At 48.2% G+C, this 17,623-nt stretch overlaps 1 protein-coding gene across 3 annotated transcripts in view; it reads left to right on the top strand.

The window, feature by feature from the left end:
• The window catches only part of NISCH (nischarin), a 65,033-nt gene that overhangs the window by 20,032 nt on the left and 27,378 nt on the right, over positions 1-17,623 (top strand). For 2 of the 3 annotated variants that reach the window (XM_055558347.1, XM_055558348.1), the window contains exons 12-15: positions 311-424; positions 692-803; positions 4,971-5,095; positions 6,178-6,227. In XM_055558347.1, the coding sequence (XP_055414322.1) occupies positions 311-424; positions 692-803; positions 4,971-5,095; positions 6,178-6,227 (401 nt within the window). Of the gene's footprint in view, positions 1-310; positions 425-691; positions 804-1,394; positions 2,476-4,970; positions 5,096-6,177; positions 6,228-17,623 lie in introns of those variants that run through there. The other variant, XM_055558349.1, reaches the window with a different exon arrangement.

Genomic DNA, 17,623 nt, shown 5'->3' with positions numbered 1-17,623 from the left:
CTTAGTTCGAGGCACCACCTTCCCCTACTCCCAACCATCCAGAGGCCTTCTCAGGGAACCCTGCGCCCTGCCTTCTCTTTCCCGAGAGGGGCTCCCGGAGCCAGACTAGGCCTTGCGGGCCCTTGCTGGGTCACTCCAGGGAGCTCCCTGGTCGCTTCTGTGGGTGGCAGAGATCTCCCTCCTGGAGGCTGAGCCCCCGCAGCCTTGTCTGTCCTCAGGGGGCCTGGCCTACGCCTCGGCGGGACCCCGCCATCCTGCTCGCTCCATGCTGCCAGCACCTGTGCTGATGGCCATTTTCTGAACACCGTAGGTCTGCCTGGACAACACAGTGACCACAGAGAAAGAGTTGGACACAGTGGAAGTGCTAAAAGCGATTCAGAAAGCCAAAGAGGTCAAGTCCAAATTAAGCAACCCTGAGAAGAAGGTGGGTCTTCGTGTGGGAGGTAGAGGAGTGGAGTCCTGGCCGCGCCACCCTGGCCTCCCCCCGGCTGTGCGTCCCTCTCTGTTCTCATCTGTGAGATGGGGGTGGCCATCGGACCGGCCTCGTGGGGTTGCTGAGGGTTAGTCGAGGTCCTCCCTGTCACCGATGTTTGTTTGCGAGCACCATTAGCTCCTCACGTCTCTGGCTCTGCCCAGTTCTGTTCTCCTGGATCTTTCACCTCTGCCCGGCTGACTCAGCACTCCCCCTCAGGTCATTGAGGATTCTCGGCTCTCTGCTGCCCCCTGTGTCAGACCCAGCAGCTCCCCACCCAGTGCGGCTCCCACCTCTGCCTCCCTGCCCCAGCCCATCCTCTCCAACCAAGGTAACCGTGTGTGTGTGTGTGTGTGTGTGTGTGTGTGTACCGTGTGTGTGTGTGTGTGTGTGTGTGCGCGCGCGCGCGGAGCTGCACAGGCCCTGCCCGGGCGCCCAGCTGGGCTGGGGTTGGCGGAACGGGTTCAGATGCAGGGAGGGCATGGTGCTGTCTGCACACCAGCCCCTCCTGGGGAGGCGCATGGCTGGGGGGTGCCTGGCTTGATTTCTCAGTTTGCTCAGTGAAGACTCCCCATTGCTCTGACACCCACATCCAGTTCCTCTAGGGTACTGCGGGGTGTGCTCTTTGAACAGGCTCGGGGCTGCTGGCCCATAAGGACCCCAAGCACCTGCAGGCAGTGTGGGCAGGCTGGCTGCCTGTTAATGAGAAGCCAGGCGTCCTGGTTACTTCCCTGAGGCAGGTGCCCCCTGCCCTGTCCCTGTGTGGGGAGTGTGCCTCATTGCCATGGCCCTGGTGGTGACCCAGCCCTGAACGCTGTGTTGGTGGGACCGAGATGGGCTGTTGGTGGACCCATGGAAGACCAATCCCTTTCACCCACCCACTGTCTTAGCGTTTTCAAAGGGCTTTCACCTCTGAACCCAGGCATCCTCGGAGATGAGTGAGTGAAGCAGGTCCCATGAGTGTCTGCTGGCCCGGCCCCCACGGAAGAGGGGAGGGTGTGCCGTCCCGAGTGGAGCCGAGGCTCGGGACACACAGGAAAGAACGCCGCCCGCCCGGGCTCCTGGAGTTGGAGAACTTGGTGTGAGGTCTTGGGAAAACAGTTTGACCCTATGTTTCAAGAACCAGAAAAACGTTCCCACCCCTTGACTTGGTAACCCCGCTGGTGGGGATTTTATCTTAGCGGGTTAAGATAACAGGGAAGGGGGAGGTGAAATGCTCGTTGCAGCGCTGTTTCTGCCAGCAAAACATGGGCCACGGCGGCGGCGGGCGTGAGAGAGAGGGAGGGAGTTTAAGCCGCGGTCCGGAGTGCCCTGCAGCCATTACCGCCGAGAGGGGAAGGTGGGATATGAAGAATGCTGGGTTCAGTCCGAGAGCCTGTGCAGGGCAGCTCACCAAGGTCACAGCTGTGGACGTGAGCCAGAGAGTGGGCGGGGCACGTCGGTGCCAGAGTCGCCATCTGTTTGCGTTTGTAACATTCTTGATTGAGAAGTTCGGGTTTTCTATTTCTTTTTTTTTATGTAAAAGGGGAGGGGGCCTGTATCACTTTGAAGATGCTTCCCTGACCTGTCTCCTGTCGGAGGGGCCAGAGCCCTCCTCAGGCCCGCTCCCCGCCGCACGCGGCCGGCACAGCCCTGGGGCCTGCAGGGGATCTGCGTGGCTAGGCTCTGGGGACCGGGAGGTGCGGCTGGCCCGCCGGGCTGGGGACCCGCCAGTTCTCAGTCTGCCCTTGTCGAGGCAAGGAATCAGTGAGTGTGAGCAGGCGAGTGAGCTGTGGGTGGTGAGGGAGGTGTCTGCCCTCCACAGCTGCAGTTGTGGGCGGCCCCCCCTTTGGCGGCGAAGCCTCTGCAGCAGCCAGAACCAGACAGTCCCCTTCGTCACTGCCCCGCTCCGGGGGCACACCGTGCAGGGGCTCGCTGTGGTCTCCCCTTCCTTTCCCAGTCCTTGTACTGGACGTTTAGACGTCGTCTCCAGATCCTCTCATAAATAAAACTGCGGTGGATGTCTCTGTGTGCACATCTCTTTCCTTTTGGTGAGAAACAACAAAGGTTGGGCCCCGTCTAGGCATTCTGATGTTCCCTGTCCCATCCCCTGAGTGGCTTTTCTGACCACTTGTTTGTACAGACCACAGTCCAGGAAGGAAGCAGAAAGACTGTCCTGTTCACATTTCCTCAGCTGCAAACAGGGTTTGGGAGGGTAGTGACAGGAAAATACTGCTTTTTATTGCTAATGTGGAGGAATCCACAGAAATTTGTGTTCAACCATGTGCTACTGGACCTGGCCTGTGTGGGCAAGGATTTCTTCCCGCAGGGAGCAGCTTTGCTCCCAGCCCGTTTTTGTAGAAGTGGACATACTTGTGAGTAAGCTGTCCCCCACCCCCCACCCCCGGAGGCCCGCCAGGAGGGGACACTATCCAATAAACACAAGGCCTCTGGTCACCTCAGGACCTGCTAGCCCAGCTTGTTGGAGCCATGGAGGGTTGTGGCCACAGGGACTGATGTGGGAAGTGTTGGAGTTGATTCTCCAGCCAGGCCAGGTCCAGGGGCTGAGAGGAGGCTGTAGAGACGTGGTTAAGAGAGCAGGCGCCTGGCCTGGGTGCCCTGAGTTTACATCCCAGCTTCCCTGGCTGTGGTCCCTGAAGCAGCTTGTCGCCTCCAGAAGCTCTGTTTTCTCTACCCTGCTTCATCGACTCTAAGATGCATGCACTCCACCTTCTGCCTCTAAAGCTGAGAGGCAGCTGTCAGTCAGCGCGTCTCGTAGTTGCTGTCGGCCAGCTGGTGTTCGTGATGGAGTTGTGGGAACACCTTCCGCGGACGCCTGCTAAGACCAAGATGGGACCACATCCACGCATCTTAGATTTGATGAGCTGTGGTAAATAACGGGAGGCGTGCATGAGCTGACGCTGGGAAGCACTTGGCGCTGCTGCTGGTCCATCAGAAGCAGTCAGTAAGGGCTCCCCGCCTGTGTGTTTGTTGGAGGGTTTCCAGGTGACCAGGACAGTCCCCTGAGAAACTTGGAGCCTCTTGGGAAGCTGAGCAGTACCCCCAAGGGAGTATGGGGCAGTGATTTGGGGCATTTGTGAAAGAGAGGTCTGTCTAGAGCAGAGAGGATTTTGCTCTGGAGGTGTATGTGAGGTGACTCTCAAAGGATGGTAGGATCTGAGCACGTGAGGGAGGAGGGGGTGGGTTCCGGGAGAGAATAGCATGCCTCATGCCTGGCTGTGTGCCTGCCGCCCTTCCTGCCTGTGCACAGCCCCTGCTGCTTTGCTCTGGGTGGGGTGGGTCTGGATTTGGACCATCTGCCTGCCCAGCCCATGAGTAGAGGACCTGGGCTGTGCAAGTTGTCCTGACCCCAGGCCGCAACTGAGCTGGACAAGGGTGTGGGGCTCTGTGAGCTCGCTCTCAGTCATTTTTTTGGGCCGTGGTGACTGGTGGTAAAGCCAGGCTATGGAGGTGAGCCCTGGCCTCCTCGAGATTTTGGTGGAATTAGGGGTTGACACCCAGCATTCATCCAACCAGCTGCATTTAGGAGAAAGTTAAAAAACATTTTACCCTCAACCAGTCTAGAAAATGTTTGGAGTGAAATAATGGACCCAGATGAGCTGACTTCATACAACAACCTCAGCAGGCTTTAAAAACAGCCTGAATGAGTCAGAGTGTGCTATCCATGGGCGGTGGCCTTGGGGAGAGTCAGTGGGATGTGTCCTGTGGGAAGCTGGGCCTGGGTTGTCCTTGCCAGCCCCAGAGGAAACCCGAGCCAGCAAGCAGGCCCGGCCTTCTGATGAGGGGTCTGGGACTCCTGGATCCCCAGAGCTTCCCAGGGCTGTTGGGTGGCAGGGTGGAGAGGCTTCAGCTCTGTCCCCAGGAAGAGGCTCTAGGAGCAAACGCGTGTTAAGACTCCTGGACATTTTGCCAAACTGCTCTCTGAACCGGCGGGGCAGCTCGCCCTGCAGTGCCTGCCTCCGCCCAGTCAGGCCACACAGCCTGACCTTTGCTGAAGTGAGAGGCAGAACTCTCCCTTCTCAGATGGTCGGAGGGTGAGCTTGGTCTTGTGTCACGCCCATTGGCTATTCTTTTGTGGAATGTCTCTTCGTTCTTTGCAGCCTCCTAGTGGGATTTCTTTCCCCCATTTTTTTGTTATCTGTAAGAACATTTTATAGATTAAAGATACAAGCCTTTGACAAATACTGTGAGCACTTTTTTCTCATTTCATTCAATTTTTTTTTTCTTACAGAAGTTTAGTTTTTATATAGTCACACCTCAAGTTCTTTCTTTGGATTCAGGCTCAGAAATTCCCGTCCTGAGATTAGATGAGCAGGTGTTCTTTCTTCTAGTTATTTTAAGGTTTTGGTTGTAACATTTTCTTCTGTAATCCACTTGCCTGGATTTGGGGGGTCTGATTAGCCCCCAGCCATGCTGTAGCCCGAGGACGCAGCCCCATTTGTTGAATGGCTGCTCTCCTGCCCCGCCTGCCCCACCCGCCTGCCCCTGGTCTCTCTAGGAATCATGTTTGTGCAAGAGGAGGCCCTGGCCAGCAGCCTCTCATCCACCGACAGTCTGACTCCTGAGGACCGGTCCATTGCGGGAGGATGCTCTGATTCCTTGGAGTCCATCCCTGCGGGACAGGTAACCTCCTCCTCCTCCTCCCCGGGGTTGGTGGTCCTGTGGCCCGCTCTTCTGCCTCCAGCTGTCTGCAAGTAGGAGGTGGCTGGTCTGGAGTCGTGGCGGATGCGGCCAGTGCTTGGGGCGCTCTGCTGTGTGGTTCAGGGTCTGTTCTGTTAGCATCTGTGTGTCTGTCTCTCTGGGCTGATGGGGTTAGGCAGTTTTCTCTCGCTGGGTCCTGGGGGGCGAAGCTAGGTAACCCTAAGTGCCTGTGAACAGACTTCCTGAGGAAAGCAGTTCAAAAGGTCCTGGGGGGGCTTGTTTGCGTTCCAAACCCATCAAGAAGTTTCTCCCCTGCTGTCTGGCACCTCTGGGCCATTTTGCCCATTTCTACCCATCAACCTGGTATTCTGGGATACATTGTGACTTTGTTACCTCCTCTGTGGCTGCTGCTGAGGGTCCCTGAGCTAATTCCTGTGTCTCGGGAAGAAAGAGGCTGGCAGGTGTGCGAGGGGCTCGTTTGCTGTGTGTGTGGGGAGTGTGCTTGGTGTCTGAGCCTGCCCAGCCCTGTCTTTGCTCACCAACACAGTCATGCCCTGTCGAACTGGGGCAGTGGGCAGTTCTGCTCTGTCCCAACACTCGCCCTTCACCCAGGGTCACAGTAGGAGGCTCCTGAGCCCTAGGTCTTCTCTGCTGCCCAGAGACCACTGGGAGGCCTTGCCAGGCCCTACACAGCCTCTGCTCACCATGTCCTCTTCTGGCCCAACACCAGTTTGGTAGGCAGTCCACGTAGACTCTCTGCTATGGCACAGGGAACGCTCAGGTGCCAGACCCAGAGGCACAAGCTGAGCTGCAGAGGGTGAGAGGCTCTGGTCCAGAGGTTGGAAGCATGGACTGGAGTCAGACCCAGGTGGGAACCTCAGCCCTGCTGTGCATTGGCGGGGTAACTGGGTGACTCTCTGTCTCTCGGCCCCGCGATCCACCACGAGGTGGAGTGCGGATAGCAAGGTGCTTCCTGCAGGGCCATGAGGGAGGGCTCAGGGCTGGTACCTGGTTCAGGGCGTGGCTGAGCAGCTGGGGGCTGACCGTGTTTCCTTTCCTGGCAGGCACCTTCTGATGATTTAAGGGATGTGCCAGGAGCTGTTGGCGGTGTGAGGTAGGGAAGACACCGTTGGAGAAGACACTCGGGGCCTTCTATGTGTGCTCAGCGTGGGCTGGTAGTAACCAAGATTGTGTGAAAAATCTGTTCACGGAAGTTGCATAGGATTAGGTCTTCCTTTGAATAAATAAACAGATGAAATGGGCTCTGGTCTGTTTCACAGTTCTAATCCCTAAATTTTGCTTTTCACAAATGTTATCCTGTACTAGGGGTCAGCATATCAAGGCTAGTTTAGTCCACTGCCTGTTTTGTGCAATCTGTGATTTTAAAATGATTGTTGCCATTCTTTTTTTTAAAATTTACATATTTTTAAATGAGACAAAGATGATTTAATGATAACAGGTACAATTCACAAACAAGATTGACATCTTAACCCATTAGACACCTGACAACAGAGAAAGATACATAAAGCAAAAATCAGAAGAAGTATAAGGGAAAAGAAAAAATATATAATCATAGTGAAACATATTAACATTTCTGTGAGAATACTTTATTAAATGTAGGAAAAATAACAGGAGTGTCTTGAATAATGTCATCAATAATTAAACTGTAATAGATTTGTATTTATATTAATTTATGTTAATCTTATATCCCACATGAATACATTTAAAATTTTGCATCTCATACATAGTTATTAGATGTCCATAGGACATTTAAAGAAACTGGCAAAAAGATAAACATTACTAAATTTCAAAAAGTAGAATTCTTTTTTGTGTGTGATTCAGTTATACATATACAGATACACTGTTTCTGAAATTATTTTCCATTATAGGTTATTACAAGATTCTGACTATAGTTTCCTATGCTATACAGTAAACCTTTGTTGCTTGTTCATATCTATTTTTTTTTAATAGAAATCTAACATTCTATTCATACTAAGTTAAACAAGTGGAATCAAAATGTTGTAAATTTTTTACTTAGGCAAAAATTCATAAGTCTAAATTCTAAATAGTTGCTGAAATATATATAATGTATTCTTTATGTATAAAAGCTTTTTTTTTCTAATTTCATTCCTTTTTTATTATTAAACTTGATAATTTATTTTGGAGTTTAGCTGATTATCATTGTGATAGTTTCAGGTGGACAGCCAAGGGACTCAGCCATACATATACGTGTATCCATTTTTGCCCCAATTCCCCTCTGATCCAGGCTGCCACATAACATTGAGTTCCCTGTGCTATACAGTAGGACCTTGCTGCTTATCCATTTTACATTTAGCAGTGTTTACATGTTTATCCCAAACTCTGCAACTATCCCTTCCCCTCGGGCAATTCTCCAAGTTCTCCAAGTCCATGAGTCTGTTTTCTGTTTTTCAGATAAGTTCATTTTTATCATTTCTTTTTAGATTCTGCATATAAGGGTTGTCATATGACATTTCTCTTTGTCTGTCTGACTTATTTCACTCAGTATGACAATCTCTAGGTCCATCCATGTTGCTACAGATGCAATTATTTCATTCTTTTTAATGGCTGAGTAATACTCCATTGTGTATCATATCTTCTTTATCCATTTCTCTGTTGATGGACATTTGGGTTGCTTCCCTGTCTTGGCTACTGTAAACAGTGCTGCAGTGAATATTGGGGTACATGTGTCATCTTGAATTAATGGTTTTTTCAGGGTATATGCCCAGGAGTGGGATTACTGACTCGCATGTGGTAGTTCTACTTTTGGTTTCTTAAGAAACCTTCAGACTGTTGTCCACAGTGGCTGTATCAGTTGACATTCCTGTAAAAGAGCTTTTCCACTACCCTTGATAAAGGTTTAGACATTACTTTGCCAACAAAGGTCCATCTAGCCAAGGCTGTGGTTTTTCCAGTAGTCATGTATGGATGTGAGAGTTGGACTGTAAAGAAAGCTGAGTGCCTAAGAATTGATGCTTTTGAACTGTGATGTTGGAGAAGACTTTTGAGAGTCCCTTGGACTGCAAGATCCAACCAGTGTATCCTAAAGGAAATCAGTCCTGAATATTCATTGGAAGGGCTGATGCTGAAGCTGAAACTCCAATACTTTGGCCACCAGATGGGAAGAACTGACTCATTTGAAAAGACCCTGACGCTGAGAAAGATTGAAGGCGGGAGGAGAAGGGGACGGCAGAGGATGATATGGTTGGATGGCATCACCAACTCAATGGACATGGGTTTGGGTAAACTCTGGGAGTTGGTGATGGACAGGGAGGCCTGGCATTCTGCTGTTCATGGGGTCGCCAAGAGTCATACACAACTGAGCGACTGAACTGAACTGATAAAGGTTTGAGAAAGAACATGAAAAAAAAAAGAGATGGAGGAATTGGAAAACATAAACTGAATGAAATGAGAGCACTGAATATGAAATACAGAAAGTGCAACAAAGTAGATAAAAGTAAAAGAGCCTTGTGTAGTCCAGTTGAAATTTCAACATGGCTGCTCATTAGAAACGTATCTGGAGCTCTGGTGAAAAAAAGCAGTACCTGGGCATTTGTGTTTTTCAAAAAATTCTGAGATAACTCTAATATGTATTTGGATTTTAAAAAGTGATTACAGGTTTTTCTATTGAATGGTAGTTCTGGTGATACAGAATTCTATTATTTTTGTTGACCAGTCGTGATACAATGGTATTAAGTGATTAATACTTACATAATCACATTAGTGAAAGATATTTATCAGTTTGCAGAATCAGTAGACAGACAGAAAATAAAAGATAATTACAATTGCAAGCCATAAGGGGAACATGATTAACCTAACAATATAAAATAATTACAATTTGGAGGGTCAAGCAGAGTGATTTGACAAGTGGAAGTGCATACATCCACATGTTTTCATCTGCTGTGTCTTGGTTGGTGCATTTAATCTATTTGCATTTAAGATAATTATCGATGTATATGATCCTATTATCATTTTCTTTATTGTTTTGGGTTTATTTTCTTTGGGTAGGTCTTTTCCTTTTCTTGGTTTCCTGCCTTGGTGTTTTTTGTTGTAAAGCTGGTTTGGTGGTGCTGAATTCTCTTAACTTTTGCTTGTCTGGAAAGCTTTTGATTTCTCCATCAAATCTGAAGGAGAGTCTTGCTGGGTAGAATATTCTTGGTTTTAGGTTCTTCCCTTTCATCACTTTAAATACATCATGCCATTCCCTTCTGGCTTGTAGAGTTTCTGTTGAGAAATCAGCTGATGGCCTGATGAGAGTTCCCTTATATGTTATTTGTCGTTTTTCCCTTGTTACTTTTAATATTTTATTTCTGTCTTTAATTTCTGTCAGTTTGATTACTGTGTGTCTTGGTGTGTTCCTCCTTGGGTTTCTCCTGCCTGGGACCTCTGTGCTTCCTGGACTTGGTTGACTGTTTCCTTTCTGATGTTACGGAAATTTTCAGCTATTTTCTCTTCAAATAATTTCTCAGGTGCTTTCTGTCTTCTCCTTCTGGGACCCTTACAGTGCGAATGTCTGTGCATTTACCGTTGTCCCAGAGGTCTCTTGGGCTGTCTTCATTCATTTCATTCTGTTTTTCTGTATTCTGTTCTGTGACAGTGATTTCCACTATGCTCTCCTTCAGGTCGTTTATCTGTTCTGCCTCAGTTATTCTGCTGTTGAGTCCTTCTAGTGTGTTATTCATCTCTCTGTGTGTGTTCTTTAGTTCTGGGTCTTCGGTAAACATTCCTTGCATCTTCTCATTCTTTGCCTCCATTCTTTTTCTGGAAGGTTGCCTGTCTCCACTTCATGTAGTTGTTTTTCTTGGGTTTTATCTTGCCCCTTCATCTGGGACATAGATTTCTGCTTTTTCAAGCTGATTAACTTTTCTGTAATGCGGTTTTTGTTTTAGCTGCTGTGGGACTATGGTTCTTCTCGCTTCTTCTCTCTGCCCTCTGATGGAGGAGGCTAAGAGGCTTGTGTAAACTTCCTGTTGGGAGGGCCTTGTTGTTGTTCAGTCGCTCAGTTGTGTCCAGCTCTTTACGACTTCATGGACTGCAGCATGCCAGGCTTCCCTGTTCTTCACTATATCCAGAGTTTGCTCAAACTCAGGTCCATTGAGTCAGTGATGCCATCCAACCATCTCATCCTCTGTCATCCCCTTCTCCTCCTGCCTTCAATCTTTCCCAGCATCAGAGTCTTTTCCAATGAGTTGTCTGTTCGCATCAGGTGGCCAAAGTATTGGAGCTTCAGCATCAGTCCTTCCAGTGAATATTCAGGGTTGATTTCCTTTAGGATTGACTGGTTTGATCTCCTTGCAGTCCAAGGGACTCTCTCAAGAGTCTTCTTCAGCACCACATTTCAAAAACATCAATTGTTCAGTGCTCAGCCTTCTTTATGGTCCAGCTCTCACATTCTTACATGACTGTTGGAAAAGCCATAGCTTTGACTGTACAGACCTCTGTCGGCAAAGTGATGTCTCTGCTTTTTAATATGCTGTCTAGGTTGGTCATAGCTTTCCTTCCAAGGAGCAAGTGTCTTTTAATTTCATGGCTGCAGTCACCGTCCACAGTGATTTTGGAGTCCAAGAAAATAAAATGTGTCACTGTTTCCATTGTTTCCCCATCTATTTGTCATGAATTGATGAAACTGGATGCCATGATCTTCATTTTTTGAATGTTGAGTTTTAAGCCAGCTTTTTCATGCTCGTCTTTCACCTTCATCAAGAGGGTCTTTAATTCCTCTTCACTTTCTGCAGAAAGGGTGGTGTCATCTGCATATCTGAGGTTATTGATATTTCTCCCAGCAATCTTCATTCCAGCTTGTACTTCATCCAGCCTGGCATTTTGTATGATGTACTCTGCATATAAGTTAAATAAACAGGGTGGCAATATACAGCCTTGACGTCCTCCTTTTCGCATTTTGAACCAGTCTATTTTTCCATGTCTGGTTCTAACTGTTGCTTCTTGACCTACGTACAGATTTCTCAGGAGACAGGTAAGGTGGTCTGATATTCCCATTGCTTTAAAAAATTTCCACAGTTTGTTGTGATCCACATGGTCAAAGACTCTAGCGTAGTCAGTGAACCACAGTAGATGTTTTTTCTAGAATTCTCTTGCTTTTTCTATGATCCAGTGGATGTTGGCAATTTGATCTCTGGTTCATCTGCCTTTTCTAAATCCATCTTGTACATCTGGAAGTTCTCAGTTCATGTACTGTTGAAATTTGGCTTGATGGATTTCGAGGATTACCTTGCTAGCGTGTGAAATGAGTGCAATTGTGCAATAATTTGAACTTTCCTTGGCATTGCCCTTCTTTGAAATTGGAATGAAAATTGACCTTGTCCAGTCCTGTGGCCACTGCTGAGTTTTCCAAATTTGCTGGCATATTGAGTGTACTACTTTAACAGTGTCATCTTTTAGGATTTGAAATAGTTCAGCTGGAATTCCATCACCTCCACTAACTTTGTTTGCAGTAACGCTTCCTAAGGCCTACCTGACTTTGCATTCCAGGATGTCTGGCTCTAGGTGAGTGACCACACCATTGTGGTTATCTGGGTCATTAAGACCTCTCTAGTGTAGTTCTTCTGTACAGTAAGGTAACTCAGTTGTACCTACATACACATTCTTTTTCGTGTTGTTTTCCATTATGGTTATCCCAGGAGATTGGATCTAGTTCCCTGCACTGTACATTAGGGCTCTGTTGTTCATCCATCCCTTTTTGCCTGAGCTGGGTCTTCATTGCAGTATGTGGGCTTTCTCTAGTTGCAGCTCTTGGTCTTGTTGCGGAGCATGGGCTCTACTAAATAGTTGAGGCTACAGGTTCTCTAGTTGTTACCAGCTGGTTTAGTTGCCCTGTGTCACGTGTGATGTTAGTTCCCCAACCGGGGATCTAACCTTCATTCCCTGTGTTGGAAGGCAGATTCTTAACCACTGGTCCACCAGGGACATTCGTATTCGTTGTAAATATCAGAGTTCGCATCTACTAACCTGGAACTCCCTGTCCATCTCTTCCCTCCTCCCCTCCCCCTTTGCAACTAAAAGGCTGTTCTCTGTATCTGTGAGGCCGTTGTTGGCAGGTGTGTTTGTGCCTTTTCCCCCTCCCTGTTTCATTTTCTGTCACTGTCTCTTCACCTGTCTGTCTCTCTATCCCTCTTGCACCCCGCTCCTTTCTATTTCACTCCCTCTATTGGTCTCTCTTTCTCTGCCTCTCTTTGTTGCTCTCTTTCTCTTTCTCCCTCCCTCTTTCTTGGTCTTTGTCTCTCTCCTGCTCTTGTCTGTCTCTCTCTGACCCCCACCACCTGCCCCTCTCTGCCTCCCTCCTTCCCTTTTTCTGTCTTGCTCTCTTTCTCCCTACCTTCCTCTGTCTCCCTGGCAATCTCTCTCTCTCCCTCCCTTCCTCCCACACACACACTTTCTTTCTCTCTGTCTCTTTCCCTACTCTCTCTCCCTTTTTCTCCCCCTCTCTTAGTCTGTCTTTATCCCTTCCTCTTTCTTTCTCTGTTTCTCTTTGCTTCCTACGCTCTCTTTGTCCTTCTCTGTCTCTCTTTGTCCCTCCCTCTCTGTCTCTCTCTTTGTCCCTCTCCCTCCCTCTTTCACTGTCTCCCCCTCTGTCTCCTTCCCTCCATCTGTCTTGGTCTCTCCCTGACTCTCTCCCTGTCTCACTCTCTTTCTCTCTCTCCCTCTTTTCTCTGGGTCGTGCTCTGTTACACCCTCCCTCCCACTCACTCTCTCTCTGTCTCTCTCCCTTTCTGGTTTTTTTGCTCCCTGTCTCTCTCTTCTTTGCCCTCTCCCACTCTCTGTCTAGGTCTCTGTCTCTGTGCACCTCTCCCTGTCTCCCCCTGACTCTCTGCCTCCCTCCTTCTCTCTCTGTCTTCTTTTCTCCTTTCTCTTTCTTGCCCTGTTGTTCAGTTTCTCTTCCTCTTTGTTGTTTCTCCCCCCACCACCAATCCTCTCTCTTGGTCTGTCTCTCCTTCCCTCTTTTCTTTCTCTGTCTCTCTCGCCCCATCCCACTCTTTTTCTGTGTGTCTCCCTCCCCCTCTCCCTGTGTCTCTCTTTCTCCCCCCCACCATTCCATCTTTCTTACTCCTCTCTAGTCCTCGCCTTTCTCTGTGTGTCCTTTCCTCTTTCTCCCTCTCTCCTTCTCCCTTCTCTTCCGTGTCTCCTCTCCCTCACTTCTCCCCCTGCTCCATCTCTCTTGCATCTTCGTTCCTCACCCCCATGTCTGTCTGTCTGGTTCTGCTGCTTTTCCTGTCACTCTCCAGCCTTGTCTCTTTCTGCCTCTCCGTCCCTCTCCCTCCCTCTCTGTTTGTCTCTCATGTTTCTCTCCCTGCATCTTTCTTTCTTTCTCACTCCCTATGTCTGTCTTAGTCTCTCCCTGACTCCCTATTTTCTCTCTGTCTCTCTCTGTGTCACTCTCTAATTCTCCTTCCCTCCCACCCTCTCTCTCAGTCTCTCTCCCTGTCTCTCTCTTTATCTTTCACTTCCTTCCCCCCTCCTGTCTCGCCCTCCAGCCCTACCTCTCTCTCTCTCTCTCCCTTCATTCTCTCTCTCTGCCTTCTCTCTTTCTTCCCCCTTGTCTCTTTCTCCCTAGCTCCTTCCCTCTCTCTCTCTGTTTCTCTGTCTCTGTGTGTCTCTCTCCTTGTTTGCCTTTCTTCCTCTCTCTCCCACCTTCCCTCTTTCTTTGTCTCCCATTTTCTTTCTGGTGCTTTCTCTTTGTCTTTCTCTTTTTTCTCCCTCACTCTCTGTTTGCCCTATTTTACTGTCTGCATATCAGTGATATCATATGGTATTTGTCTTTCAGACTTACTGCCTTTAGTATGATAATCCCTCACCGCATCCATGTTGGCTTCAGATGGCACTGTTTTGTTCTGTTTTTATGGCTGAGCAGTGCTCCCTTGTGTATATATACCACATCTTTATCCACTCATCTGTCCATGGGAATTTAAGTTGTTTCCGTGTCTTGGCTTCTGTGTATAGCGCTGCTGTGAACATAGGGGTGCGTGTATCTTTCTGGATTAGTTTGTTTATTCATTTACGGCTGCGCTGGGTCTTTGTTGGCGCGGGTGGGCTTTCTCAAGCTGCAGTGAGCGGGGCCCCTCTCTAGGTGTGGCGTGGCGGCTTCTCTTGCTGTGGATCACGGTCTCGAGGGTGCATGGGCTTCAGCAGGTGCAGCGAGCAGGCTCAGCGGTGGAGGCACACAGGCTCTAGACTGTGGACTTCAGCAGCTGGGAGGCGGGGGCTCCGTGTTTGCGCCCTGTGAGCTCCGGAGTTGGGCGCCCGGGCTTAGTTGCCCTGCAGCATGTGGAATCCTCCCAGACCTGGGATCAAACCCAGGTCCCCTGCACTGGCAGGCAGGTTCTTAGCCACTGGGCCACTGGGGACGTCCTCTGTGTGTTTTTGATTTCTTTAGTGATCTCTGGGTTATTTAGTAGCATGTTGTTTATCCTCCATGTGTTTTTGTGTTTTTCATAGTTTTTTCCCCCATAATTGATTTCTGACCTCATAGTGCTGTGGTTGGAAAAGATGTTTGATATGATTTCTATTTTCTTAAATTTAGTGAGCCTTGATTTGTGACCCAGGATGTGATCTATCCTGGAGAATGTACCATGTATACTTGAGAAGAAAGTGTATTCTGCCACTTTTGAGTAGAACATTTTGTCGGTATCAGTTAAGTCTATCTGGTCTATTGTGTCATTTAAAGATTGTGTCTCCTTATTTATTTTGTGTCTGGATGATCTGTCCATTGGTGTAAGTTGGGTGGTAAATTCCCTTCTATTTCTGTTACTGTCGATTCCCCTTTTATGGCTATTAGCATTTGCCTTATGCGTTGAGGTGCTCCTGTGTTGGGTGAATAAACATTTATAATTGTTATCCCTCCTTGTAAGATTGATCCCTTCATTATGTACTGGCCTTCCTTATCTCTTGTAACAGTCTTTATTTTAAAGTCTATTTTATCTGCTGTGAGTAATGCTATCCCAGCTTTCTTTTCATTTCCATTTGCATGGAATATATTTTTTTCCATCCCCTCTTTTTCAGTCTGTATGACTGCAGGTCTGAACTTGGTTTCTTTTGGATAGTACAGGTCTTATTTTCTCATCCATTTTGTCAGTCTGTGTCTTGGTGGGAGCGTTTTGTCCATTTTCATTGTAGGTAATTATTGATATGCCTGTTTCTATTACCATTTTCTTAATTAGTTTGAATTTATTTTTAATGGGTCCTTTTCTCTCTTTGTGTTTTCAGCCTAGAGAAGTTCTTTAAGCATTTGTCATAAACCTGATTTGGTAATGCTGAATTCTCTTAGCTTTTGCTTGTCTGAAAGCTTTTTTTTTTTTTACTTTTTTTTTGGCTGCATTCCTCAGTATGTGGAATCTTATTTCCTTGACCAGAGATCGAGCCCATACCCCATGCATTGGAAGTGTGGAGTTTTAACTGCCAGAGAAATCCCTTGTCTGTAAAGCTTTTGATTTCTCCATTGGATCTGAATGATATCCTTGCCAGGTAGCGTAATCTTGGTTGTAGATTTACCCCTTTCATCATTTTAAATACATCTTGCCACGCCTGTCTGGCCTTCAGAATTTCTACTGAAAAATTGGCTAATAACCTTATGGGGATTCCCTTGTATATTATTTTTTGCTTTTTTTTTTAATTTAATTTTTGTTGGTTTGATTGCTATGTGTCTCTGTGTGTATCTTCTCCGATTTATCCTGTATGGGACTGTCTGGACTTGGGTGCCTATTTCCTGTGTTAAAAAAATTTTCAACTATAATCTCTGCAAATATTTTCTCAGATCCTTTCTCTCCTTCCAGGACCCCTGTGATTTGAACGTTGGTGTGTTTAATGTTGTCCCAGAGGTCTCTGAGACTGTCCTCATTTATTTTTATTCTTTTTTCTTTATTCTGCTCCTCAACAGTTCTTTTGATCTTAGTTATTCTTCTGCTTTAGTTACTCTGCTATCAGTTCCTTCCGGTGTATCTTTCATTTCAGTTCTTGTGTTTTTCATCACTGTTTGCTCTTTAGTTCTTCTAGGTCTTTGTTGTACATTTCTGGTATTTTCTCGACCCGTGCCTCCATTCTCTTCCTGAGATTTAGGCTCATCTTTACTGTCATTACTCTCTGAATTCTTTTTCAGGTATATTGCCTGTTTCCTCTTCTTTTATTTGGTCTTATAGGTTTTTGCGTTGCTCCTTCGTCTGTATCATATTTTTTGTCTCTCTTTTTTTTCGGTGAGTGGGACCGTTTCTGTCTTGCTGGTTGTTTGGCCTGAGACGTCCAACCCTGGAGTTTGCAGGCCGTGGGTGGAGCTGGGTCTTGGTGCTGAGAGGAGAACCTCAGGGAGAGCTCACGTGGATTAATATTGCCTGGGGTCTGAGGTTCTCTGTTAGTCCAGGGGTTTAGACTCAGTGCTTCCACCACAGGAGCTCAAGCCTGATCCCTGGCCTGGGAACCATGACCCCGCAGGTCACAAAGTGCTGCCCTCCCCCGCCGCCCCCCAGAAAAAGCAACAAAGAAGAAGGAGCAGACAGTAAAAAGGAATAAAAAATAAAACTAGAAAATATATTAGAAAAAATAAAAGTGCAACAACAACAAAGCTAAACAGAATCACAGTAGCCCCTGCGGGGCTGGCCTTAGGCTCAGGACCTGCACAGCCAGGGGGTCCCTGAGGGGTGGAGGTTCAGACTCTGGACCCCAGCAGGCTCCGTGGGTCCTGAGCAGGTTGAGGAGACCCCTGTCATGTAGCCCTCCCATGTCCCTCTCCTGAGAAGCTCTCTCCCCTTCCCTGCTGATCCCTGCACCATGGGTGGGCTCTTCCAAGTGTGAGAGCTTGCTCCCCCAGCCGCCCCTCAGGGGTTCCCCCCCATCCCGCCTCTGCTTTTCCTCCCTCCCTCCTTCCCCCACCACATCCTACCTGCTTGCATGGAGGCTCCTCCAGTCCCCATAGGTGTCTGGGGTCCCCCGCCAGCACCTGGTTGGTGCCACTGTGTTAGGAGACGTGAATTCCTTGTCCTGTTTCTCCACCATCTGTGCCTCGCCTCTGGTCTCCATGTTTGCTCTCAGTACTCCCCAGTCTCCCCGGCCCGCTCTTTTTTAGGCATATGATCTGTGTATTGGCTGAGCTGAGCCTTCATCACAGTGTGTGGGCTTGCTCTAGTTGCAGCTCTCAGTCTTCCCTTGTGGAGCGCGGGCTCCAGAGCGCATGGACTCAGTAGTTGCGGCTCGAAACTCTTTTTGTCACGAGCTGGCTTAGTTACCATGTGCCATGTGGGATGTTAGCTCCCCAACCAGGGGTCTAACCCGCGCCTGCGTTGGAAGGCAGATTCTTAACCATTGGGCCACCATTGTAAATATCAGAGCCTGCCTCTACTAACCCAGAACTGCCAGTCCATCCCTTCCTTCCTCCGCTCCCCCTTGGCAACTATATCTGTTCTCTCTGTCTGTGAGGCTGTTTCTTAGGCAGGTTCGTTTGTGCCCTGGTTTTTTCCCATCCTTCTTTCATTGTCTGTCTCTTGCCCTGTC

The sequence above is a fragment of the Bubalus kerabau genome, chromosome 20 (genome assembly GCF_029407905.1).
Source record: "Bubalus kerabau isolate K-KA32 ecotype Philippines breed swamp buffalo chromosome 20, PCC_UOA_SB_1v2, whole genome shotgun sequence".
NCBI lineage: Eukaryota > Metazoa > Chordata > Mammalia > Artiodactyla > Bovidae > Bubalus > Bubalus kerabau.
The sequence above is the reverse complement of the archived record's forward strand: the minus strand, read 5'-3'. Positions and strand labels throughout refer to the sequence as shown.